General features: G+C 33.8%; 1 protein-coding gene across 1 annotated transcript; it reads left to right on the forward strand.

Annotated features, from left to right (window-relative positions):
* The first annotated feature begins 12,836 nt into the window (after positions 1-12,836).
* LOC133292602 (phenylalanine ammonia-lyase 2) lies at positions 12,837-17,744 on the forward strand. The gene is made up of 2 exons (XM_061491024.1): positions 12,837-13,494; positions 15,817-17,744. The coding sequence occupies exons 1-2, from the start codon at positions 13,100-13,102 to the stop codon at positions 17,564-17,566; spliced, it is 2,145 nt and encodes a 714-aa protein (XP_061347008.1). The 5' UTR covers positions 12,837-13,099; the 3' UTR covers positions 17,567-17,744.
* The last annotated feature ends 10,167 nt before the right edge of the window (positions 17,745-27,911 follow it).

Here is a 27,911-nt window from a genome sequence, read left to right on the forward strand (position 1 = left end):
GGCGTGTTGAGATATATAATCCCACATTGGTTAGATGTGCAATTAATGTGGAGTTTATAAAGCCTTGGGCACTCCCACCCAGTGTTTAAAAACCCGGCCCGGCCATCGACCCGGCTGAGGTCAGGGGTCACGGGTTCAACCGGGGGGCCAGGGGGTCACTACGCTGACCCGGTTTTATATATTAAAAAAATATAAATATATACATCCTATATGAAAATATTAAAAAACAAATCACCAATCATCAAAAATTAAAAATATACTTAACATAATTCTATGACTCAGTTCTGCCTCTTTTGAGAAGTAGCTGACAAAGAAAAATTTGGGGTCACTACACTGACTCAGTTCTGCCTCTTTTGAGAAGTAGCTGACAAAGAAAAACTTAAAGGAAGTAAGAATGAATTTTTGTTTTTCATCGACAACGGTAAGGATTTCATTTGAAGGTGTAAAATTCTTAACTTTTCTAGAAGATTCACGATAATGAGGTGAAAATTGAAAACATTTAGGTCACTAGGAGAGATGTGAACAATTAGATTTAGGTTTTCAAGTATTTTTATTTTTAATAAAATAATGTTGTTTCATAGAATTTATTTAAAAAAAAAACATGCAATGACCCCCTTTGACCCCTCTGACCCGGGAGTCACTGAAACCCGGCCAAGTTTTGGGAGTCGGAGGGATCGATATGCATATAAGGTCTAACTTGTGACCCCAACCCTTAGAGGGGAGGGATCAGGGTTGACCCGGGTCAACCCAGGGGTGGAGCGGAGTTTTAAAACACTGCTCCCACCCTTTGAGCTAGCTTTTGTGGTGGTGTATCCCAAGGTTCTTTACAAAGAAAAACAAATGAACGAGTGAATTAACAAATACCTTCTATCAATGAATTTAATTAGGGTTTTATAAGAGTTATGTTGTAGGAAAAGTGATTGTGTTATGTTATAGAGATTCGTTTTGCGTGCCGAAGTTTTTTTTTTTTTTTGCTGCGGGCCCCACAAAATGTTGTGTGTGTAGGAAAATTTTTGTGGTCATGTTAAATGATAGATGATAAACCCATTTAATTATGCACTATTGTATTAAATCATGTGTAAATACATTATTTTAAAAATCTGTCATTTGAAGTGACACATCACTAAATAATAGTGTAAAAAAGGTTTTATACCCTGTAAAGAGTTACGCCAAGAACAAGATGCACGCGGAATCTTATTTTGTTCTGTAGTTACCATGTATAGTAGCAGGACATTAATGTTACTTCCCATTTTGTTACACATCTTTCCATTCTTGTTTTATTTACGCGTATGTCATTTTGTTTAGATGATTTTATTTTTTATTTTTTTATGAACAAACTAGATTAGCACCCATGCATTGCATAAATTTACCTAATAAAAGAATACAATGAAAATTTATTATTATAATAATAATTTCATTACTCCTATTCTTCTTCTTCTTTTTTTTGGTAAACACTCCTATTCTTCTTAAGATAATAATTTGGGGGGGGGGGGGGGGGGGGGCATTTAAAAAACGATAAAACTATAAGATAGACAATGACTTAAAGTTTAAATTTTAAAATTGAAAATAAAAATGATATGTGTAAATACATACATTAAAGGCTGAAACCATTTAATATAAGTATGCAATTTAATATATTAATCATAAGGCAAAAAAAAAGTGAATTATTAATTGCGTTTTAAATTACGAAAGAAAACATTTACTTTTTTTTTTTTAAAATGACACATGGCATGGAATCCATACCAAAACAGAAGGGAAAACGGGGAACAAGAAAGAATGTGTTTTTCCTAGTCAAAAGACTTTTTTTATTATTGCAAAGAAAGAAATTACAAAATTATAATGGGTTTAAAATTTTTAAAAATATTTTAGTTAACTTTATCTAATGTTCATCAAAATACATACAAAAAAGTGTGCGAGATTCATATGGACCCGTGTGAAGAGAAGAGAGAGAAAAAGAAAATATGGATCTCACACATTTTTTTGTGTATTTTCGTGAATATTAGATAAAGTTATCTAAAATAACTTTAAAAACTTTAAACCCAATTATCATATATAGTTCTCAATTATTGGTTAAATTGTCGAAATATTATTATCATTGGGAGGGTGATAAAGAGCTTGAAAGTTAGTTGACGTCGGATATGATGCTTGAGTTACAACTATAGCTTCTTAATAACAATATCTCTCAATGTGTGCGTCACATTCCACGCTAAAGAGAATATTGCCCGATCCGCACTTATATTATGTTGGAAAAAAATTAAAATAATAATAAATAAAAGGTGAGGATATTTTATGACAACCTAAGGTGCTAGTATGTATTCCTTATTGTAATTAACATAATTGAGATTGCTCTTTTAACATGATCAAAATTCAAATTTAATTTAATAAATAAATATTAGAAAGAGATGATACTGCATTTTCCAACTGAATATTACTACCGAATGTGATATTGGATATGCGCCTATGCTATAACAAAATAAAGAATTGTTAGTTACCAAAAAAAGAAAGAATTGTCATAATTATTGAATTGATTATTCTATTTTTGTCTTCTCAAATTCATTCACTCAAAAGTGGAAAGCCTATGCTATACAAAAATAAAATAAAAAGAGAATTGTAATGATTATTGAATTGATAATTCTATTTTTGTCTTGACAATTCACTCAAAAATGGAAACTGGACTGTCTGCACTGTGCAGTCCTAAAAGAAGCTGCATGACAGGCAACTCATTTTTTTATTTTTATTTTTTCTGTATAAATCGCTTTTGTTATTGAAATTGTATACCCTTTAAAAAAAAGTGTTGATGATCTGAATCCCTTAAAAACTCATTTTTCAAGTCAGTCTTATTAATGCTTTTTTTTATTCAAATAGTACAATTTACTTTTCAAATTACCCGTATGTTGTAATTTGTTTTTAAAAAAATCCAGATAATATAAATCGTACTTAAAAACAACGACTCGTTCTAAAGAGAGATCCAAAAGTTATAACTACCGAATATGGAAATATTTATTAATATTTATTTTACTAAAATTGTATAGAAAATATTAATATTATACTTATCACGATTTTAAGTTTATCATTCTTATAACGCCAGAGTAATGTACGTTCATAGCACTGCAGTGCACGTACTACTAACTAACACAGTGGATATTCCATTTTAGCTCCATCAGAGGAGATTTCAACTGTGATCTATGCAGACTGAAGCCAAGTGTCCCATACCCTAGTACCGGAGAAATGCCTATATGATGTGTGCTCAAACATATGCTTACTTTTATTATATACTTCAGTTTTCAAACTGAATGTACAATGTTGTATGCTATGACATGATTGGCTTCACACACACATGAGGAATGTAGTTTTACGATGACCATGATCATGACTAAGTATCAGAGTCAGAGTACCATGTTTATCATGGATTTTCAATACCAACATATCGAATAACAAATACTTCCAAAACAGAATTTCTATCATGTCAAGTCCAAGGCAGATTGCAAATAATATTTATCAGAATACGAATCCAAGGCACATGTGAGCAACAGTTCAAAATTTCATACTCTAGCTAATAGTCACAATAGATCTCACCACCAAACACTTGCCTTGGTGTGTCCAATTTTTACCCCAAGGCAGCACCAAAATCAGCCTACACTTTAAGAGTTTTGCGCACCTAATCAAGTGCACAACAAGTCAGAATTTTATTCGTATTATCCTACTATTTATAAGCAATTCCATGCCTTCCAAATCCTTGTATTTTAAATCGGTTTTAACATGCTTCTTATACTAACCAATTTCTGACTTCATGTTACTTCAATAACTTATTAATTGCAATAAAATTCAGAGTATCCAGCACATTCAGATTCGATTTCTTAATATTAAAAGATGCTCATGACATTTCCATTCACATAACCCACTCTATGAACCATGGAAGCGCCAAGGGAACCTATAAGCAGGTTGTATCATTAAATTTACTAATGCAAAGTTAGGCACATGGACTTATTTTAACAAAACAGACCAACACTTTACAAGAGCTATTTTTCCCAGCTCACAATTCGGGTTTTTGTGCTTACAAGTACTAGGTCCAAGGGTCGTCCAAATTGGCAGAAACAAAGAATAGAAATTGAAAACAAAACTAGCTTCCCAAAACTTGCTTCTAGTGCCTTTTAGATTTTAAACAATTACCATGAGTCTTACACTATGCCAATTCCTGACCTCACATTAATTTACCAACATGCAATCAGCAAAAATCCCAAGGTCTCTGACATATACTGGTTCGGTTTTTAGTCCTCAAATAGGTGCTTACTATTTTTCCTTTACCAAGCTCCTAGTCACATCATTTAGGCATGAAAGATTAACATTTTAGCTAGTGTATATAATTTGTTAAAGTTTATATAATGAAGAAGTATTTTGTGAATGGATTTGTTTAATTTGCCAACCAAATATGTGCTAGAGTCATGAGCCTTATTACAAATGTTTATAGCTGGAGTCCTTTGTTAGTAAGCTCATATGTCGGTTTTACTTCATTTTGTGGTAGCAAGATTTTTGATGTTGATATAAAGGTAACCAGGTATTTGTTTTGTTATGAGTAAGTTTAGAAGATTCTATCCGCTTCCATGTGAGTAAACTTGGTTATATATATATATATATATATATATATATATATATATATATATATATATATATATATGACGAACAGGTAAGGTGCAATCTGTTTGTACTATCCGAAGTAATGTTCGATGACTTTATAGATACCTACCTAGATGTAACATAACGTAGTGTACGAATGAAATTGGGTTAGACACTTGAATGAAGTAGCTTTTGGGATGGTAGGACGAAGTTTGGGGACAAACTTTAAATAAGGTGGGGAAAGTGTAACATCCCGCGAATTTAGGAAGTTATATAATTTCTATTAGGAATAGGAGAGCATCTCGGAAACTCGAATTATACATATAATTAGAGTGGAATTAATTCGAGTAGGGAAATTATCTTGGCATGCTATTAGGGATTAATATGCATACTAAATGCTAGTTATAATTAGGTGATCAATTTTATTACAACGAATAAACCTCTTTCGTTAATGATTGGAGAGTATATAAAATAATAAGGCATGGGATAGTTCATAAGATAGGAGAGCCCTTGAACATAAATTTTGGGCCCAATTCTCTTCTATGGCCGACGCCCTAGTACACTTAAGTGGGGATTATGTTCAGCCTTAACCTCTTAGATGTCCTCACACCTTATCTTAAATAAATCCACAAGGTTGCCCTACATTGGTTGGGTATTAACACATGGCAAAACATCACCCACCTTTGTATCCCCTCTATGCGCATAGGATTGGTAGAAATTCTGATTCTTTGTTGCTTATCAAACATTCAGCCAATTAGGAGAGAGAAGTCAGCATGCATGTAACATCATTGGTTGAAAATTTCATTCTCCTTATCCTTTCGTTTTCTTTTGTCCGCATGGTGGGTGTGTGGCATGGTAAAGTTCTGGTCCTTGTTAGTATTCTATCAGCCTCCAAACCCTTATCTTCTTTCTCCAAAGCGCTGTATGAATGAAGTTTAAGCTGGATGTTATCTTTGTAATTAGAAACAAAACTTAACCACTCTCATCCCTCTTGGCCGTGAGCTTATCAGAGTAAAGACTTCAAGAAAAAGATTACATACCATCCTCTCCTTTCTTGCCTGAACCGTGACCACCTTTGAAGGACACAACCAACCTAGCTGCAATTATAATCTCCTATTCTCCCCCTCTCCTCCTAGTTAGAGACCGTGAGCTCCATGAGCAGGAAGCCAGGATAGCTAAGCATCTTCTCCTCCCTTCCTTGTTCAGCCGAAAGTCCAGCTCAAAGAGTCTGTCTTGAGTGGATACTCCCCTTCACTGCATGTAGCTGAAACCGGTCCTTAGAGCATTGGATGAAGGAGGTTGCTGCCCTTGAATGAATTGTTAGTTGTGTGTACTTGAAAAGAGGTACACAAAACCCCTAAGAGTGTGAGCTGAGTTTGCTGCTGTTTGATTTATATTTGGGCACACAAGGTAAGTGTTTGGTGGTGAGACCTATTGTGACTATTAGCTAGTGTATGGAATTTTGAACTGTTGCTCACATGTGCCTTGGATTCGTATTTTGTTAAATATGATTTGCAATCTGCCTTGGACTTGACATGATGGAAATTTTGTTTTGGAAGTATTTGTTATTCGATATGTCGGTGTTAAAAATCCATGATAAACATGGTACTCTGATTCTGATACATAGTCATGAGCATGGTCATCATAAAACTGCATTTCTCATATGTGTGTGAAGCCAAACATGGCATAACATACAGCATTATGCATTCATATTGGAAACTGTCAAATTTCTGATAATCTGTATTTCATTTAATTGAAACCTCAACTTGAGGAGTATATATACAGGGAAATAAATATCTAAACAACTACTTTAAAATATTAACAAACTATCAACAAACTAACAACTTCCTAGTTTTCCTATTGTTATCAAAGGATATCAGATCCCAACAAACATTTAAAAATAAAATAACAAACTTCTCTTCAACACTCCCCCTCAAGTTGGTGCATGAATGTCTATCATGCCCAGCTTGTTAATTGCTTCTCCAAAGGCTTTGCTGGAAATTGCTTTTGTCAGTACATCTGCAACTTGTTCTCTTGATTGAACGAATGGGAGTTGTATTACCTTCTTGTCCAATTTCTCTTTGATGAAATGTCTATCTACTTCCACATGTTTAGTCCTATCATGTTGTACCGGGTTGTGAGCTATTTCAATGGCTGCCTTGTTGTCACAGTAGAGTTGCATTGGTTCATCATGTTTAATCCCGATATCTTGAAGGACGCTTTTAATCCATATTAGTTCACAAATCCCTTGAGCCATTCCTCTGAATTCTGCTTCAGCACTTGATCTTGCCACTACTTTTTGCTTTTTACTCCTCCAAGTGACTAGGTTGCCTCCTACAAAGGTAAAATATCCAGATGTTGACTGTCTTGTAGTCTTATCTCCGGCCCAATCAGAATCAGTATATCCTATAATAGATGTATTTCTGTTTTTTGAGAAAAGCAGTCCTTTTCCAGGAGTTCCCTTCAAGTATCTGAGAATTATGTATACTGCATTCATGTGGTCCTCACTTGGAGAATGCATAAACCTACTCACAACACTTACTGCATAAGAGATATCAGGTCTAGTGTGTGCTAAGTATATTAATTTTCCAACCAATTTTTGATACTTGCCAATATCAGTTTGTGTTTGGCCAGGATAAATAGCAAGGGTATGGTTCATTTCAATTGGAGTATCTATCGGTTTACAGGCTAACATTCCAGTTTCATTCAACAAGTCAAGTACATATTTCTTTTGAGATAGACATATACCTTGATCAGATCTAGCCACTTCGATGCCTAGGAAATATTTCAACTGTCCCAAGTCTTTCATCTCAAATTCGGTTGCTAATTGTACTTCCAAAGCTTGCATCTCTTCTATATCATCACCAGTTAATACAATGTCGTCAACATATACTATAAGGACAGTTACCTTGCTGTCTTGCTGTTTTACAAACATAGTATGGTCAGAATTACATTGTTTGTATCCAACTTTTTTCATGGCAAGAGTGAATCGGCCAAACCATGCCCTTGGGGACTGTTTTAGTCCATACAACGCTTTCTTCAAATTACACACTGCATTTTTTTCTAAAGGGCCGTAATCCATACCTATTGGGATATCCATGTAGACTTCCTCTTCCAAATCTCCATTTAGGAAGGCATTCTTCACGTCAAATTGTTTTAATGACCAATTCTTCGAGACTGCTATGGAGATTAGGATTCGAATGGTATTAAGTTTGGCAACCGGTGCAAATGTTTCTTGATAATCGATTCCAAACTTCTGTGTATACCCTTTTGCCACAAGTCTTGCCTTATACCTATCCAAGCTGCCATCTGACTTGAGTTTTAAGGTGAATACCCACTTACAGCCTATACTTTGTTTTCCGGTAGGTAAGGGAACTATATCCCAAGTGGAATTCTTTTGTAGTGCTGCCATCTCCACTTCCATGGCTGTTTTCCAATTTTTTTTCTGCTATAGCATCCTGCACATTTGTAGGAATATATATGCTAGACAATTGATTAGTGGCTAATGCATATGATTCGGTTAAATTTATTGTTGACACATAATTTCCAATTGGGTATTTAATGGAAGCATGAAGATTCGGTTCATACATTTGTTTGGGAATGCCTTTTGTAGCTTTTTCGGATCTCCTCAAGATTGAAGTGGGTTGTGAGGGGTTACAAGAGTTAACTGTAGATAAGATGGGATCAGAATTTACCTCATTGTCCATGAGAAGTGTAGCATTTGGGACATCCAAAGAAGTTGATTCAGTCATAGGTGTTAAGATTGGTGATGCTGCTTGTGTTTCATGTGGTGGTTCTGTTTCTTGGAGCCTTGGGCCGAGAGAGGGAGCTGGAGAAGAGGGAGCTGGAGAAGTTACTGGAATATGAATTGAGACTTCTCCTCCATAGGCAATCTCCCCCTGAGGAGAAGAAGGCAAATCTCCCCCTGAGTAGTAAGCTTCGGATTCTCTAAAGGAGACATCTAAAGTGACATGAATTTTTCGTAAACAAGGATCATAGCATCTATAGCCTTTTTGTTCATTGGAATAGCCAACAAAAATACATTTCTTTGCACATGGATCTAACTTATTTCGAAGAACTTTAGGTACATGAACATAAGCAACACATCCAAACACACAGGGTTCAAGGTTGGAGCAGTGGGGAATAGAGAAAAAAGATTCAAGTTTCTGTTGTGGAGTAAGAAAATTTAGGGAACGAGAAGGGATACGGTTAATTAAATAGGCAGCAGAAACTACAGCTTCACCCCAAAAATATCTAGGAACAGACATACCAAATAGGGATACACGGACAACCTCAAGAAGGTGTCTATTTTTTCGTTCAGCAAGGCCATTTTGCTGTGGTGTGTATGGGCATGAAGTTTGATGTTTAATCCCATTAATGATGAGGTAGTCGGTGAAACTGGTATTGATGTATTCGGAACCATTATCAGATTGGAGGATACTGACAGAAGAGTTAAATTGTGTATGAACCATGGTGCAAAAATTTTTGAAGGCAAAAAAGGCACCACTTTTATGAGACAAAAGGGTGACCCACGTCATACGAGTACATTCATCGATAAAGGTAAATAATTTTCGCAGGTCCCCAAATATCAGAATAGACAACTTGAAATGGAATTGAACTTTTATTCATACTTGGAGAATAAGAACTTTTGTGACTTTTTGCTAACTCACAAGTAGTACATTGAAAATGAGATACTCGAACAGAAGTAAAAAACTTGGGAAATAATTTTTTAAGATAACTGAAAGATAAATGTCCTAATCTACGATGCCATAGCCAAGCTTGAGAGGAAAGTGAGGAGTCACGAACAGAGGTGCAAGTCCGAGAGGAAGGAATGGTGCATTTGAGGTCCAAGTAGTATAGATCACCAATCTTAACTCCATAACCAAGTGTCTTCTGTTGGCGGATGTCCTGAAAGATGCAGTAAGAGGGGGAAAAAATAACACATCATATGAGGTCAGATGTTAGACGGCTTACAGAAAGGAGATTAAATTCCAGGGAGGGAATACACAAAACAGAGGAAAGATGTAAGGCAGGAGATAGGGAAAGCTGGCCTTGTCCAGAGATGGAGGAGGTACCTCCATTAGCAGTAGAAATAAATGGCTTAGAACATGGTTGGAAATTAGACAACAAAGAGGGGTCCCGAACCATATGGTCAGAAGCACCCGTATCAATAATCCAGATATTATTCATTGAATGTGCAGTGAAGACAATAGGCTTACCCAAGATGCTGCTCTGGACGACATTGGCTTGAGGAGTGGAGGATTCAGCATCGGCAACAGCAACAGTAAGACTTGCTTTTGGGGAAATCTTCTTACGGGGACGTTTGGTGAAGTCCCACCAATCTGGATACCCAATCAACTCGTAACACCGTTGCTTGGAATGACCCACCTCTCCACAATGAGAGCACATAAATGACGAAGGCCTGGTGAGAGGAGCACTGTCACGGCGAGACCTAGGAGGATGTGGGGAACTGATGCGTGGGTGATGGGTGAGAAGAGCAGAAGTACTAGAGGGGGTCTTCGTGTGACTCATGGTAAGACGTTGTTGAGAATCACGCCTGACATACGCATAAGAGCCCTCCAGGTCCAATTTCGGATCTTTACGAAGAATTTCACTTCGGACCTGGTCAAATTCAGAATCAAGACCAGCAAGGAAGATGTGAACCCTCAATCGAGACAGGGTCGATTGTTGATGAACAAGATTAGCAACCGAATCAGATGGAGAGGTACGGTGATCAATTTCTTGGAAGATAGCCAAGAGTTCGGTGTAGTAGACAGTAAGGGGACGTCCGAGTTGCTTCGTGGTGAACGACCGCTGGTTAAGGTCGAAGAGGCATGACTCATCAGAGCCATCATAGAACGTCTTCGAAGTGGCTTCCCATATTTCAGATGCTGTTTCCAGTCGAATGAACCTGTGCATCAGGCTTGGGGTCATGGAGTCGATTAACCAACTCTTGACGTGTTTGTTGTCGGTGATCCAAGAATCAAGAGAAGGATCACCGGGGTTTGGTTTGGGTGTAGCACCGGTAAGGAAACCAGTTTTGTTGCGAGCTCCGATTCTCATATCCATGAGTTGGGACCATAGGGGGTAGTTTGTTTCGTCAAGGGTAACAGTGAGAGGGAGAGAAGAATGATCTTGATGGATGACGATGTTTGGTGGTTGTGGAACGGCGGTAGTCAAAGGAGGATCAATTGCGGAATTTTGGTTGTCAAGATATTCAGATTCCATGGCGGTGGAGAAGGGTAGGGTTCAGAATTGGGGAAAAAGAATATTGGGAAGGATACAGGTGTAGAGTGGGTGGTGAGATGGGTATGGGTCGGGTTTGGCAAAGAAATATGGGTAGGGAAAAAAAAGATAATATTTGGTACGGAAAAAAGGAAAACAGAAGAAAAAAAAATATTGGGTATGGGAACGGAGTGGGAATGGGTGGGTATTGGAAAAAAAATTTCGTAGGATCAGAACAAAGCTCGTGATACCATGTCAAATTTCTGATAATCTGTATTTCATTTAATTGAAACCTCAACTTGAGGAGTATATATACAGGGAAATAAATATCTAAACAACTACTTTAAAATATCAACAAACTAACAACTTCCTAGTTTTCCTATTGTTATCAAAGGATATCAGATCCCAACAAACATTTAAAAATAAAATAACAAACTTCTCTTCAACAGAAACCGAAGTATATAATAAAAGTAAGCATATGTTTGAGCATGCATCATATAAGCATCCCTCCGGTACCCGGGAATGGGACACTTGGCTTCAGTCCGCATAGGTCGCAGTTGGAATCCCCCTTGATGGAGCCAAAATAGAATATCCATTGTGCTTGTTAGTAGTACGTGCACTGCAGTGCTATGAACGTACATTACTTTGGCGTTATATACGCATCTTGATTAGTATTTTGGCGTTATATACGCATCTTGACTAGTATTCTGACGTTATCTACGCACTCCGATTATATGTTAGCATCTGTTCTGAATAAAAGTGATAAGTCTGAAATGAGTAAGTATAACCGCCCTAAATTATATATGAGACATACAACTAACCGTGAATAATTTTGTCTAAAAAATTATCAAATAAATTTAAAATTATATTATTTTACATAAATATGCATCTCAAGTCACATATTCCCTAAATATGACTTAATTATTTTTCAAATACATGTATTTGTGGGATATTACCGGGTTAAAGAAATCACACTCTTGAATTTTCAGATATGGTAGGAGAATTTTGTCGTATTTATAATACTATAGGACTCGACTAGACTAATTAGATAATTAATGAACCGGAAAAACAAAAAGCTTTCAATGAGTATATCTTTTTTTTTTTTTTTTTTTTGATAACACAATGAGTATATCTTAATTGGCAATACAAGTTGAATAGACCATAAAAAGGCTGAGTTAGGATGATGAATTTTAATTGTGATTAAATTTTGACTTAAGATTAATTTCATAACTAATTTAAAGGGTTGAAACTTGTGGGAATATCGAAAGATAGACTCGCCTCAAAAATATAATTAAAATCGATAAAAAAAAAGTTAAAAGGAAATTACGTTTCAACCTTTATTCCTATCACATAAAGGATTGATGCTAATGTATCTCAATCATCGAAAAAAAGAAAGAAAGTAAACTCAATACTAAATATAAAATCTGTGTTCATAAAAATATATAACGGAGTTAGTTTTTTGTGATTTGATTTTTAGAGTTCCTTGATATGTCGAATTTTGTAGCATATATTATAAGTTAATTATTTACTTTTTAGAATACCATATATGGTAACTTAAAGGCGATAGATGTATAAGACTTTTGGGTAATTGAACATGTTTCTAATAAATTTCTTTAAAAACAAATCTATATTCTTTTTGAATAATCCTATCCTATCATCTCCACCAACCCCTTCTTCCACATGCCCCCTGTCCTACCTTTCACCACACTTACCTCATCCATGAGTAAATAATAAAACCCCCCCAATTTGGACCTAGCATTCCCACTACCCCTCACCACCTACATCTACAAGGACACATGGGTTATCAAAGCTACTCACGTATCCACGTGTCACGATCCTAACCCTCCAATCCCATAATGATCCAACGGCCACCTCATGTTCTCAACTAACCCATCGGCTTACCCACCTACACTCAATGTCATCATACCCTCTATATATACTTCACATTTTCCCCTGTCCTTTCTCAGGAAAATTTTCTTTCCCTATACAACAAAACCCCTCAAGAAAATTTTCCTTTTTATTTTATTTTATCAATTTTTATTGCAATCACAATTCACAACCAAGAATCCTATCCTTCCCATTTGTTCCCTTTCTATTTTGGTGGTAGTTACAATTACCATTAATACATATCCATCCATATAGCTAGCATAGCTACATAACACTAAAATCATAAGATCTTGAAAATACAATTAACCTTGATTGGTTGGTTGATTGATAATATTCCCTTATTTATATATTTTTTTTACCATCAATTTTGAAAATGGAGTTGTCGAAGGAAAGTTGCAGCAATGGCAATGGCTCCTTGAACCTTTGCAATGGTAGCAGTGACCCATTGAACTGGGGCATGGCTGCGGAAGCTTTGAAAGGTAGCCACCTTGATGAGGTGAAGCGCATGGTGGAGGAGTATCGGAATCCGGTGGTGATGTTAGGTGGTAAGAGCCTCACCATATCTCAGGTGGCGGCTGTTTCCGCCATAGACAGCCGAATCGCGGTGGAGCTCGCGGAGGAGGCCCGCTCCGGCGTTAAGGCTAGTAGTCAGTGGGTCATTGACAGCATGGACAAAGGCACTGATAGTTATGGGGTCACCACAGGGTTTGGTGCAACCTCACACAGGAGAACAAAACAAGGTGGTGCTCTTCAGAACGAACTCATAAGGTAATTTAATTTATTAATTTAGTGTGAAACATTTTTCGATTTATTTATTGCTATTAAATATTAGAACTGTATGTTTGTGTTGCAGCTATAACGTGTGTCTTGGTTTTCTTCTGTTTATTAAATTGATTATTTATAAGTTAAGTATGTGGGTTTTTAATGATTTTTCTTTTAAAAAATAATTTGGATATTTTAATTTTGCCATGCTTCATGCTTGGAGGTAGGTGGGCTACCATTCATCTGCTAGATGTAATTTGGTAGAAGGTCGTGTCATGATTTGATAATTTCCTTTTTCGTGTGGTTTTGTAGATTTGACACAGGTGTGAATTGTTTTGTATTTTTGTTTTATTTCGTATGCTTTTTGTTTTCACTTATTATTGGTTAAACATAAAAAAAGGTACTAAGAACATAGAATAATTATTAGACAAAAGGGGGAAAAAAGAAGGGGGGAAAAATTACTCTATGTAATGAAACTAAATTTAGGAAAAACCCATGAAAAAAAGAGATAAAAAAAACTGTTGAATTGGTAAAAAAAAAATGTTGTATTATATAAATAAATATATATATATATATATATATAGAGAGAGAGAGAGGGAGACCACAAAAGTGAATAAGACGCAGATTTTCTCTTACTATTAATTTTAAATAATTAAATATTTTAATTTTTATAAAAATATTCTTCAAATTATTTGTTAATATAAATATATTTTCATTTTTATCAAAAAACACTTTTATAATTTCACGTGGAATTGTGGAATGTGGATTTGCACAATTATGCCGACTAGGTTGAAAGAATTTCGTGATTTACCTTAATTGCGTTAATTTATACATCACGAACTATATGAAAAACAAACATGTATTTTTAAAATATTATAGTTTTCGCAAGTAGTTTTAAAACATTTTAGTAATTAATTTGAAAGAATCCCATTACTTTGAGAAAAAATACTTAAAAGCTTAGAGGCTTAGATCTTTATTTGACCTTTTAAAATTAGAGATGATTACACAGTAATCATCTTTTTTACATTTCTTTTGTATATTTTAATTACCACCGTATTCTGTGGTAAGTATGGGGCAATAGGTTATCCAAAAGTTAAGGCATGAAATGTTTGGTAAGGTATTTATTGAGGGAACAATACCCCACAAAATTTATTATTTTTGTGATAGAGAATATACTAACTGCCCAATTACTCAAGTACACGAGTGTGTGGGTCCACTCCATTTTAGAGGGAGAAAGAGGTCATGATCAAGAGGAAACTTTGTCTAATAACTGGAAAATAAACAAAAAGGCCTAGTCATGATACAAGTGATGACTTTGTCATTTATGGTTTTTTATTTTTGATGTTTTGTTTTTGAGTTGATGCCATCCCATTTTCTATCGAGTCAAAATTTGATGTTACTTAAGCAGAGATTGAAAATATATTAATTGTTATTTAAGGTATACAATGATTTTTGTTTTCTTATTAGTGTCTTTTGGTATTTAGATCACATATTTTAATAAATTTAATACGAATAATTTACAAACCAAATTATCTGTATGGGGAAGTTAATGAGTAAGACTTTTAAGTTAATGATTAAATGATTAAAATATATATATATATATATATATGTAATTAAAAATTAAAAATATATGTTTATTTCAATATCTGCCAAGAAAGACGGGCAAATTGAAAAGACAACATAGCATTAATTATTAACCGATATTATGGTTATGCCTTCTACATGGAGACACCAGAACCACTGATGCCACAACTTAGACCCTATTTAAGGTTATATTGCTCTAAGAAAAGAAAGGATAATGATTTATAATTTCTTAATACTTAATTTGTGTGCGATAAGATGTTCTAAAATGTGCAAAATAAAATTAAAAAAAGGACATAGATAATTATCGACAGTTATTTCCACACAACTTATATATTTTCCTTTTCTATAGTAGAAAAGAGAAGATCTTTTGGTGAATTTCTTTTTCTTTTTTTTTCTTTTTTGGTTTCATAAAAGGAAGGTATAAAAGAAAACTGTTGGAAATCAAGAAAGTTTATTATTGAGTTTTTAATTGGCTAGGACTGAGTCATACTCATTTGCAGGCTTTGTTGGTTGTTTTATATAATTGGATTATTAATTTAATGTACTTGACTTTAATTGAACACAATTGTTTGACTTAGGATGAGTCGTTTGGAAGATCGCACTTGTTGTTTATTTGGCTCAGTCAACATGTTTCATAGTTGTTCAGAATTCTATTATTCGTCATATATGATTATTGTCATTTTTTTTTAATTTTAATTAAGTTGTTGACAATGACACAATTTGGCAATTATTTTGTTGAAACAGATTTTTGAATGCTGGCATTTTCGGCAATGGCACAGAATCCTGCCACATGTTACCTCACTCAGCCACAAGGGCAGCCATGCTGGTTAGGATCAACACCTTGCTTCAAGGATATTCAGGCATCAGATTTGAAATCATGGAGGCCATAGCCAAATTTCTGAACCATAACATAACCCCATGCCTCCCTCTGAGGGGCACAATCACTGCTTCAGGTGACCTGGTCCCTTTGTCATATGTTGCTGGCCTTTTGATTGGAAGGCCAAACTCCAAGTGTATTGGACCTAATGGACAAGTTCTCAACGCTAAAGAAGCATTTCAACTAGCTGGAATTGATGGTGGTTTCTTTGAATTGCAACCTAAAGAGGGTTTGGCACTAGTGAATGGCACTGCAGTGGGATCAGGCTTGGCTTCCATGGTTCTTTTTGAGGCAAACACACTTGCTATCCTCTCAGAAGTCTTGTCTGCAATTTTCGCTGAAGTTATGCAAGGAAAACCAGAATTCACAGACCACTTGACACATAAATTGAAGCACCACCCTGGCCAAATTGAAGCTGCAGCTATAATGGAACATATTTTAGATGGAAGCTCATATGTTAAGGCTGCACAAAAGTTACATGAGATTGATCCACTTCAGAAGCCTAAACAAGATAGGTATGCTCTTCGAACATCACCTCAGTGGCTTGGACCACATATTGAAGTAATCAGACATGCAACAAAGATGATTGAGAGGGAGATAAACTCTGTGAATGACAATCCATTGATTGATGTTTCAAGGAACAAGGCACTTCATGGAGGAAATTTCCAGGGTACCCCAATTGGTGTTTCAATGGATAACACCCGTTTGGCCATTGCTTCAATTGGAAAACTTATGTTTGCACAATTCTCTGAGCTTGTAAATGACTTCTACAACAATGGGTTGCCTTCAAATCTAACTGCTAGCCGCGACCCAAGCTTGGATTATGGCTTCAAAGGGGCAGAAATTGCAATGGCATCTTACTGCTCAGAACTTCAATACCTTGCCAATCCTGTCACCAATCATGTTCAGAGTGCAGAACAACATAACCAAGATGTGAACTCTTTGGGCTTGATTTCCTCAAGAAAGACAGCTGAAGCAGTGGATATACTGAAGCTCATGTCCTCCACTTTCTTAGTTGCATTGTGCCAAGCCATTGATCTGAGGCATTTGGAGGAAAACTTGAAGAGCACTGTCAAGAATACTGTATGTCAAGTGGCCAAAAGAGTTCTCACAGTTGGTGTCAACGGGGAGTTGCATCCATCCAGGTTCTGTGAGAAGGACTTACTCAAAGTTGTTGACCGTGAGTATGTCTTTGCTTACGTTGATGACCCTTGCAGTGCAACCTACCCTCTAATGCAGAAGCTGAGAGAGGTCCTAGTTGATCATGCATTGCAAAATGGTGATAAAGAGGCCAATTCAAGTACCTCAATATTCCAAAAGATAGGAGCTTTTGAGGAAGAGCTCAAGGCCCTTTTGCCCAAAGAGGTGGAAAGTGCCAGAGTTGAAGTTGAGAATGGAAATCCTGCTATTCCGAACCGTATTAAGGAATGCCGGTCTTACCCTTTATACAAGTTTGTGAGAGAAAATTTGGGTACAACTTTGCTGACAGGTGAGAAAGTTAGGTCACCTGGTGAGGAGTGTGATAAGGTATTCTCTGCATTGTGTGAAGGGAGGTTTATTGACCCCATGTTGGACTGTCTCAAGGAGTGGAATGGTGCTCCTCTACCAATATGCTAGGATGGTGCTACCCTATAAAAGTTTTTTTTTTTTTTTAATTTTTAATTTCATTTCTCCTTTTCTAGTAATACATTTTATTATAAAGCTGCTGGACATGTATTTGAAACTGGGATAGCAAACTGCTTTTGTCAAATTTTCCTTGTGTCAAATTTTCCTTGTCTGTAACCTTCAAGTTCTGAACAACAACAATGCATTAGACCAAAGAAAATGAAAGCTTTTTTTTTGGGTGAATCTCAGTTCCCACGAATACCTTGAAGGTTGGAAGACTATAATAGGATTCTGTCGATGCCATTTATAGTCCTCGCATAAATGGAATTTGGAGAACAACCAGGCCATTTCTCTTAATAGGAGATCCATGGCCACAAAATCATGAACAGAACAGAAATATACAGAAAAAGGACTTGAAAATAAGGACACAGGACAAAGATTATTTCTTCCTTAACCAAGCCAAAGGGCCTCTTTGATTCTATTTTGGTTTTTTTTTTTTTGGGTAAAACTATTTTGTAGAATAGTTATGAAAATAATTATTTTCTATATTTTTTTTAAATTTAAAAATCAAATAATCCAAACATAAACATGTTCTTTAAATTTGATTTTAAAAATAAAAAAACAGTTATAATTTTTAATTTTTAATTTTTTTTTCAAAACAATGGATTTTTTTTTATTCTGAAAATCAAAAAATTGTTTTTAAAAACTTTTCAAAAAAGTCCAAAATTCTGCTTACTCCCCTCCCTATTTTATCTTCGGGAAACAATCAGCCCCAAAACCCAGCACATGAAAACGCTAGGAATCATGACCAGTTTGGTCTAATATTGCTATTAAACTGCTGTAATATTTTGCCTCGAGGATATTTAGCTAGGACAAGAGTTTAGGTAATTTTCAGCAATGTATTAAGCCAAGCACAATATGACCTGTTACACAATGCCTCATTAATTTTAATTTGAAATATGAACCATTAGTTAGGAATGTTTCTTGTTGTAAACACTTCCAAATTTTTTAAAAAAAAAAATAGACTAAGACACCCATATGGACAGATACCACAACAAAATCTTATATGCGAACTTATGTCCTACTGCCTATGGAAAATTTGTGAATGCCCACCACGAAGTGGTTGTCGTCGGTGTTGTAAGTGTATTCATCTTTTATTATTTTTTTTCATTTTTTTAATTATTTCAATGTTTTGATATTTTTTTCTTCATGTAGGTGTGTTTGGCGACTTTGGAAGGAGCAATATTGTGGAGTACATGTCATCAAGATCTCCTCCTCCTCTGGCTAATGACGATGCATTGGATTTTTTATATTTATTTTTTCGGATTCGGCCTATTCAGGCTAGGATAATATTAATATGATTGGTAGAAAGAATAAACTTAGACAACATGATATATATATATATATATATATATATATATATATATATATATTGTAATTAGTATATAGGATTAGGAGATATATATATTGTAATTAGTATATAGGATTAGGAGAATGATCTACTAAGAGATTGTTTTAGGAATGACATACATATATACTGTGATTAATATAGATATGTTTTAGGAATGACATATATATACTATTAGGAATCATGACCAGTTTGGTCTAATATTGATATTAAACTGCTGTTTATTTAATTTAGTTGGGCTTGGACACTGTTTATTTAATTTAATACAAACACATCAACGATCGATATCTGCGATATAAAATAAAGGGTGTGGGAGGAAGTGAAGAGAAAGTAAGGGAAAAAAATGTTTATTTTATATCGCAGATATCGATTGTTGGATGTGATCGTAATCGAACGGTAATGAAAGGGGTAGGCAAAGGTAGGCAAAATAAGAGTAAACAGAATAACCTATCACATACATATATGAAATTTTCATGTGATTTTTATGAGCATTTTCATGTGATCTTTATGAACATTATTTCATGTGATGTTAATGAAAACTTATTTAATATGATGTTAATGAAATTTTATTTCATATGATATTAATGAAATTTTATTTCATGTGATCTTTGTGAATAATTTTTTTTTATCTTTTATATTTTAATTTGGTTTGGGCCTATAAACTTTAGTTTACAACTTGATAGGCCTTACAAGTCGAATTAGGTTTTTTAGTCTTTTAGTTTTATATAATAGGTCAGGCTAGACCTATAAATCAAGTCTTTAATAGGCTAATAGGTCAGTATAGGCTCTAAATATTTTACATAGGCTTAGGCTATCAAAGTGGTCTAACTTGGCCCATTTATACCCCTAGTCGTGACCTGTGAAGAACATCAATGTAGAGGGACAACAAACTTCACAATTAAAAAGAAACATGGAACAATCAACAACAAATGTCTAAAATCATTTAAATGACATTGGGTCCATTAAATCATTTAACCAGTGTTTAAATATATTAAAAAATTTAAAAGTACAAAAAAAAACAAATAAGTTGTTAATGAATATGTACAAGAAATTTTCATACTCTATATATATACATATATCTTCATTGATTTTTCTCTTTAATAATTTCCTTTGATTAATCGTCAAAATTGTCACTCCTGTTGTGAAATCAAATACAAATAACACAATAAACAATTCAATTCCATTACCAATAGCAACTGTAACTCTACATTAAAATATTTTTTTAAAAAAAGGTAAATGTAAAACAACACTCCATTTTTTAAAAGAAATAAAATCAATAAATACAACCACACAAAAAAAAGTTATAAATAAAAAAAAGGGAGAATGAATTTCACTCGTGTTTAAAACACCTAGTAAATAATTATGGTCAGCAAAAACAAAGAATTTCTCTGAGCGGACAATATGATTACCAATGCATATTCCAAGAATATGTATTTCTAAAATCTTGAGAAAGGAACAAAACATCGTACCACAGAATGGTTGGGTTCCGGGTGGTGAGTGCGAATAAAAAAAAAAATTAGAAGAAAACCCTAAATGAAAAAAGATGAAAGAAGAAGAAATTAAGAAGAAAACAATTTATTATATGAAGCAAAGCAGCTCCAAATCTTTGTCTGTTATCGTTGTTACAAATTTAGCTAAGGCCAACTTATAATTTTAGGTAGGATCCAATTATAATTACTTATATAATTATATATAACAAATAAAATTTATTAAAATGTAATTGGGACTCGAGTCTACCTAAATATAATGTGGCTACGCTTGTGCAAATGCCCCTTGCATTTGCATAGCTAAGCAAGTAAGAATAAATGTTTTCATCTAGTGGAAGTCTATAGTCAAGTTTTTTTTTTTTAAAAAAATGCATAAATATACTAAGGATAGACATATTTTCTATGGCCAAGTTGTTGCAGTAAATTTTTTTAATATCCATACTTTTAATGAATTGTTAATTATAAAAAGAGTAAACACCTTTTTTGGTCCCTGACAATATCTACGAAATCTTTTTTAGTCTCTGGCAATAAAAAAAGACCAAATTGATCCCTAACAGTATGTAAAAAAGGTCACGTTAGTGACGGAGGAGTTGACATAAGGACTAACGTGACCTTTTTTTCATAATTTTAGGGACCAATTCAGTCCTTTTTTATTGACAGGACTAAAAAGAATTTCGTAGATATTTCCAGGAAGTAAAAAAAGATATTTACTCTTATAAAAATTCCAAATTCTTACAACTTAAAAAAATTGATAGATATCATTGATGATGGAGTATTCACTCCTTTGGCCCAATATAAAGTTCTTTTTTCTTTGCTGAGTGATTTTAGTCTCTCATTCATCTTATTTAGTCACATAGGTGTATTCAGAACTGCAATGAAATTCCATGACAATAATGTCATCGACTCATCATTAGATACAGTTTCGACGTACGATACGGTATCTAGTACAGTACAATCGTAGCAGGTAAAGTCAACGAAGCATGAATGCTCAAAACTTTTTCAGAGGCGCTGCAAATGTCTAAGGGAGTGTTTGGTTGAAGTTTTTTATTTGGTTCTCCATCTATCTTGAAGTGATATTCTATGATTGCTTTATTTGGTAGAAAGATTAAAAAAGTTTAGCTATGCTTCTCTTTTCCCCATCCTTCACAAGTACGTGCAAAATCAAAAGCAAATCATAGTAGAACTTTATCATTTAGGTGGTGTTTGGTTGGGAGCTTTTCAACGGATATCTATCTTTCTCAAGTGAGGCTTTTAGAAACACCATATTTGTTTCAACGTTTTTCACCAAAAATCCATCTATCCAATTTGTCTGGATTTATGAGAAACATAGATATCCGCACTGTTTAGAAACCCAATTTGAAGGTGGGATTTTTCGGAAAACCGGTTACCTGGCTTTTAATGCACTGTTGATTTCATAAAGTTACCTAATTTTTCCAGTAAAGTTTTTCCCCACCAAACAATTTTTTTTTACATTTTTCTACCTATCTCATTTTATCTATCTTTCCAATCATTTCTCTATCTATCTCATTTTCCTACTATTTCAAAAAAATTTCCTGAACCAAACGCCCCCTAGGATGTGGTATTCCGAGAAAACTAGCTAAAATGCAAAAAGGTGAATGAAGAGTGTTACCATATTGCCCTCTTCTAAGTACACATGCCTACATCTCTAAAATATCAAGGGTTAATTTTGATATTTCAACACATTTATCCATCATTATTTCACATTCAACCAAACAAAGACTCACAAAATTTAACTCAATTTCTCCTGAAAAATTTGACCAACCAAACAACTTTTTTTAACTTTCCTACCAAACTCACTTTCCAACAATTTCCTTAGTATTCAAAAAATTTCTCCTCAACCAAACGTCCCCTAAGTACTTTATGGAGCTTTATTGAAAAATTTAATTAGAACATACTTATTTCATTAGTGTAAGTGATTTTGGATAATTTAATTTTTAAAATTAGTTTTAGTTAAAAATAAATTTAAAGTGGATTATATTTAGATAAAGGGAAAAGTATTTCTTCAATCACCGGAGATAAAGTTATCTCCAATGAGCTCAAAATAACGTCGTGTTAGGGTTATAAGATTAAAAAATTATAATGATAAGACTAATATAACCTGCAATATATTATAATTACAAAAATGCCTTGATTTCTGCTCCAAAACAACGTTGTTTTGAGCTTACTGGAAATAACTTTATCTCCGGTGTCTGGAGAAATCCTTTACCCTTAGATAAATTGGATAATTATGATAAAATTTAATCAATTCATTATGGAAGTAATGATGTTTTATTTCTGGGATTAATATTTTTTATATTATAAGAGATAATTTTATCTCTTACATACACATAAAAGTATGTGTGGCCATATGAGGAGAGAGATAAAAAAAAATGGACCACACATACTTTTAGATACAGGTAAAAAATAAAATTTATCTCCTATATGATAAAAAATATTAATCCCTTTATTTCTATTCAAAACTTTTTTATCGTTTCTATTAAAAAATGGTTTGGGAGAACAATTTCTTTAACGATCTCTTGGAGCACATTTTTTATACGATTGAAGGTACTTATAAAAAAAAAAATATTAGAGAAAATAATAATAAAAATAAAGGTAATATAAATAAGTTATTTTTTATCATATTTAATAAATAATATATCCAATACTCATATTAGGTATGACTTATACTTTGCATACTGATAAGGGCCCATAAAGACCTGATATTATTGTAGTCCTCTGGCTTATTGTAATTTTTTTTTTAGTAGTTTGAGCTTGAGCACATTAATAATTATTGTTAGAGTTTTTTAAATCTTATTTATATTCCCTTATTAATTGAGTGACTCGTAATAAGTATTGATGAGACGAATATAGTACAAATAAAGATGTAATTTACATTGGATAAATCAGTATAAATTTCTATGTCCAATTTCTCTTGGCTGTGTCTAATTTTTATTCTCTTTCTCTTTTCTATTTTGCAATTTGTGTGTCTATTTCCAACAACTTTTACTATTTCAATCTTTGGCACTTGTAGCCTTAACTGATGTGACTGACTGTGTTTGCATGTTCACCACTTTTGTTCAGTATTCTCCAAGCCCCAAGGTAGGTTCAGTTTGGTGCGTGTTACCAGATATGGAGCATGGGCAATGATTTATTGTGTTTTATTAGACATAGTCAATGTCTCTTAAGTCTCTTCACGTGGCCATGTTGTCAAAATCAAATAATAAATAGACAAAACCCAACGATGAATTATTGAAACTAAATCAACCGATTAAGAATTTGCAAGCTTGAATCGCTGCTTTAATTTAGATCTCATAACTTCCCTCAAATGATATAGGGATCAAAGATAGGAAAATCGATTAAAATGTCACTGTTCATCAAGTTTTTACTTAAATGTCACGCGAATAGTGTTATTTTCTAATATGCCATGTGGGCAAGTTTGCTGGACAATGTAGCGAACTCAATTTGCTGACGTGTCGCATTTCTAGTGGATAACAAGTACTAAGTTAAAAAAAAAAGTACCAAGTTCGCTACATTGGGTAGCGAACTTGGTTGAAATATGTATTTCAACCAAGTTCGCTACCTCGTGTAACGAACTTGGTGTCCACGAATGCTGGCATATTGAGTTCGCTACAGCGAACTTGCCAACGTGACATATTGAAAAATAACATTGTTCGCGTGGCATTTAGGTAAAAAATTTGGTGAACAGTGACATTTTGGTCACTGTTCCTCAAAGATATATATATATATATATATATATATATATATAACACTATAATACACACACCAAAAAAAAAAAAAAAAACTAGAAATTAGGTTATGCCAAGTCTGCCTAATACGTAAATAGTTCTCTTCCAATTATGCTTGATGCACAAAATATATTGACGTGAAATCATGGAACAATACGATTAAGATTTGCTGTCATAATTTGAATATATGACCCAGCTGAATGTAAAATTGCTAGCATACTAATTAGAAACAGTTTAAGAGCCTCTGATCTTGGACAAGACCAGCATGATGAAGAATGTTAAGGAAAATGTTCTCATTGCAAGGAATGCGGAGTTTAGAATCATTGATGAATCCAAACACATCCTCTGCATGATCCAACAAAGCCTTGAAGAGTGGATGATTGAGTATACCAACCTTGATGACAAATCTCTTGCAATCCTCGCCAACATAGACAACTAGGTGACCTTTTGGGACATCTTTGGGTATGTGTGAATGTGATTCCTCATGCGAGCAACAGCATGTAAACCATATGGCAATATGTTCCTTAATTGTACATTTGAGAAAATTAGCTCTTACCTTTGTGAATTTTGGAAATTCCTTTAGGCAGCTTTTTAGAAGTTTGATGTTCTTCATCTTCATCATATATAGAACTAATTAAGAGAGACACAAAGAGAGTGAATGGGAAAGTGGGGAACAAGAAGAAGAAGTGGGGTTTATTTAGATGTAGACAAGTGGAAGAAGAGGGAGTTATTCTTATATATAAAGGTTAAAGCAAAATGGGTGGCTAAGTGTACAAGGCCAATAAAAATTAATATTTTATTGCCTAAAAAAATCGTAAGAGGTATGGTTTGATTCGTGGCTCAAATATTTTAATCTAGTACGAGTGGAGTTTTCAGTTCGCATGTATTACTTGTACGAAATAGGACCTTCTCTTGTTTATGGTATGGTTGATACGTGGTTTATACAGGGAAGCAACCCCACACACTGGGGGAGTGACAGGAAAAAGGCACACAAGAGGGATAAAAATGTGCTGGTTGGAAGAAGCACATAGTGACAATAATAATTAATATGAAAGTACAAGTTGTGATTTTTGTGTGGAGGGATATCGGAAGGGAATAAAATGTAATAGGAATGCATCATCTTATGTCGTGAGAGAAAAAAAAAAAAAAAAGAAGAAGGGAAAACTTAAAAAAAAAAATTCAGTTTTTTTAATTATGACTTATCCCCTTCACAAAATTTTTAAATCACTTACACCCTTATTTAGATTTTTGTGTCACTTATCTTCCTGACTTAAAGTTTTTTATCACTTTACCCCTCACTTAGGGAATAAATGATTCAAAATTTTGGAGAGAGAATAAATGATTATGAAAAAAGTTATAGGGAGATTTTTTGAAGTTTTTCAAAAAAAAAAATATTGGGATAGAGAATAAAAAAATCATCCAAAAAAACTTAATAGAGAAAGGTTTGTCGTTTTTGTGATATTACCCTATTCGATCGGACAAATTGATTAATTCATAAGTTGGTGAATTTTTTTTTTAAAAAAAAAAATCGTTAATTTGTCTTGTGAACAGTTTATATCCTATCATATATCATAATTATACTAAATCATACATGAGAGGAATTTCCAAATATAATTACCCCCTTCCCTTATAAAACTAATGGATGCATAATTTCCATTCTAGAGATTTTCATTCTACAATCTCTGGGATCATTATAGTTCTGATAACAGAGTCAGATATACTACATGTGTTATCTTTTGAATCGAGTTCAATGCATGAAGGCATAGATCTTTTGGTGGACACAAATCCAAATAAAACAGCCAACAGATTTGTGTTTCCTAATTATCATGAAACAAAAGATCCCCAATGTGACACACTATTCTTTAAGAGCCAACAGATTTGCATAATATTGATGGGTTTATATCAATCATTTTGGCTAGCTACCAATTCAACACCCAAAGTACCAAACATATGGTTGGAAGTTGGCAAGTCTCTTTCACATGGTGCTATGTATAATAAGATAAATAACTGGCTGTTTTGGAGAGTCCTCCAGGTCACGGCCCAATATTCTTTTGCATTATCTTTTTAGCAATTTGAGAATATATTGAAGATTTTCGTACAATTTTAATTTGTTTGAAACAATTGTAAATCAATAAATAAAAGGAACGTCATTGGTTGAAGTTTTATGCCTTTTTAGCCTGTTATTTAGTGAGTATTGAATTTATCTGATAATAATCCAAGTCAATAATATTATCAACTAAACAAAAGTATCATAATTGAAGCATTCAATACATCTAATGTCATTGGTCACACATGTTTCTAGAATCAAACATATTAAAATTCATAGGATTGATTTGAGTAGATATGATCGAACTCAAAATAATCTCAGCAACCCCGCAAATCTAATCCAAAATACTGGTTTATCTTGGGTTAGATTGGAGAGAGTTTAATTTAATTTTAAGAAAAATGGGACATGTACAAACAATTTTCCCTTATAAAACTTTCACAAACTCTTGCCGTACTAGTCATTAAATAATGGTTCTGTTAATCTCATGTTGCTGAAAAGAAATTATTTACAACTGACACATGTTTTTCAGGATATAGTTCCGTATCATGAAATTTTGTGAATTTATTTTTGAGAAATCTTGGTCAATTGATATTTTAAACTCATCATATAAACTTTTGTGACCTCCATTCGTCCCTTTTATGTTCCCACTAATCACATTATCAAACACACTATCCCTTGCAAAAGCACCTATCATATAGACTTTTCCCTCAACTGCTATGCAATAAATCAAAACTATAAACTCAAACTCGATTAGCATTGATAATAATACAAAATGGTTTTCATGATATATGTGTTCAATCATAATTCACTGTCACGATTTTTTTTTTTTCTTTTGGAAAAGTCACTATTTTTTTAATATTATATATCATTCAATCGAATGTTACTTTATTAAAAAAGTGTCAAATTATTATGTCAAAATTAAACTTAATTTTTAATAATATAATAATGCATGGCTGAGTGATAGCGTTAATCAATCTCTTCAAAACATGAAAATATGTCGTTGTCCTTGTAAATCCATGAAATCCACTCGACCGACAAATTAAGCCCTCGATATTGATATCATTTGTGTGTATCCAAGGTTACGAGAATGGTGTATATTTTAATTGAACAAGTAATTAAATAAAAATCATACAATGCTTTGAAATTGACTGCTTAGGCATTTGAAAACCCAATAGCACCCCCCCCATTTAGGAAGTCTGCTTTTGCAATGCAAGCATTGAAGTGCCAAGCTTAGTATTCTCGGAAAAAGGAAACGTTGGAATATTTAGGAACACTAGAACATAAGTTTTGTATCTTGTAGTTCCAATCCCAACACTTCATTTAAATCTTGTGAAGATACTTAGTATGTGGAATTATAGATAGTCAACATGTTCAAATTTCCTGCATGCACTTTACATCATGATTCAAATAAAGGAACACAATTATAGAAATTGAAGTCTCTTGAACCCATCATCCATGTCATTGCTAAAAATTGTCACGAGGTTGTAGCTCTTGGGTAGCGTAGACTAGGTAGTTATTCAACTATTTTTTCCCAATTCAAGATGGATCTATGTATCTACCAACCGTATCATCTCTCTTTTTTTCCTTTTTCCCCCCTTCATATTGCTCCTTATATTTCAAAAAAATTCTCACTTGTAAACTTTTAGTTTGTTTTAAATTATTTATCATT

Source organism: Gastrolobium bilobum, unplaced genomic scaffold, assembly GCF_033153095.1.
Source record: "Gastrolobium bilobum isolate Gb01-03AN ecotype WA unplaced genomic scaffold, APGP_CSIRO_Gbil_v1 utg2408, whole genome shotgun sequence".
NCBI lineage: Eukaryota > Viridiplantae > Streptophyta > Magnoliopsida > Fabales > Fabaceae > Gastrolobium > Gastrolobium bilobum.

What these genes read in the sequence shown, in the direction of transcription:
- LOC133292602 (XM_061491024.1), top strand. Translation starts at nt 13,100, where the DNA reads ATGGAGTTGTCGAAGGAAAGTTGCAGCAATGGCAATGGCTCCTTGAAC. An exon ending in CTTCAGAACGAACTCATAAG is followed by an intron (nt 13,495 to 15,816) that starts GTAATTTAATTT and finishes TTGTTGAAACAG; the next exon opens with ATTTTTGAATGCTGGCATTT.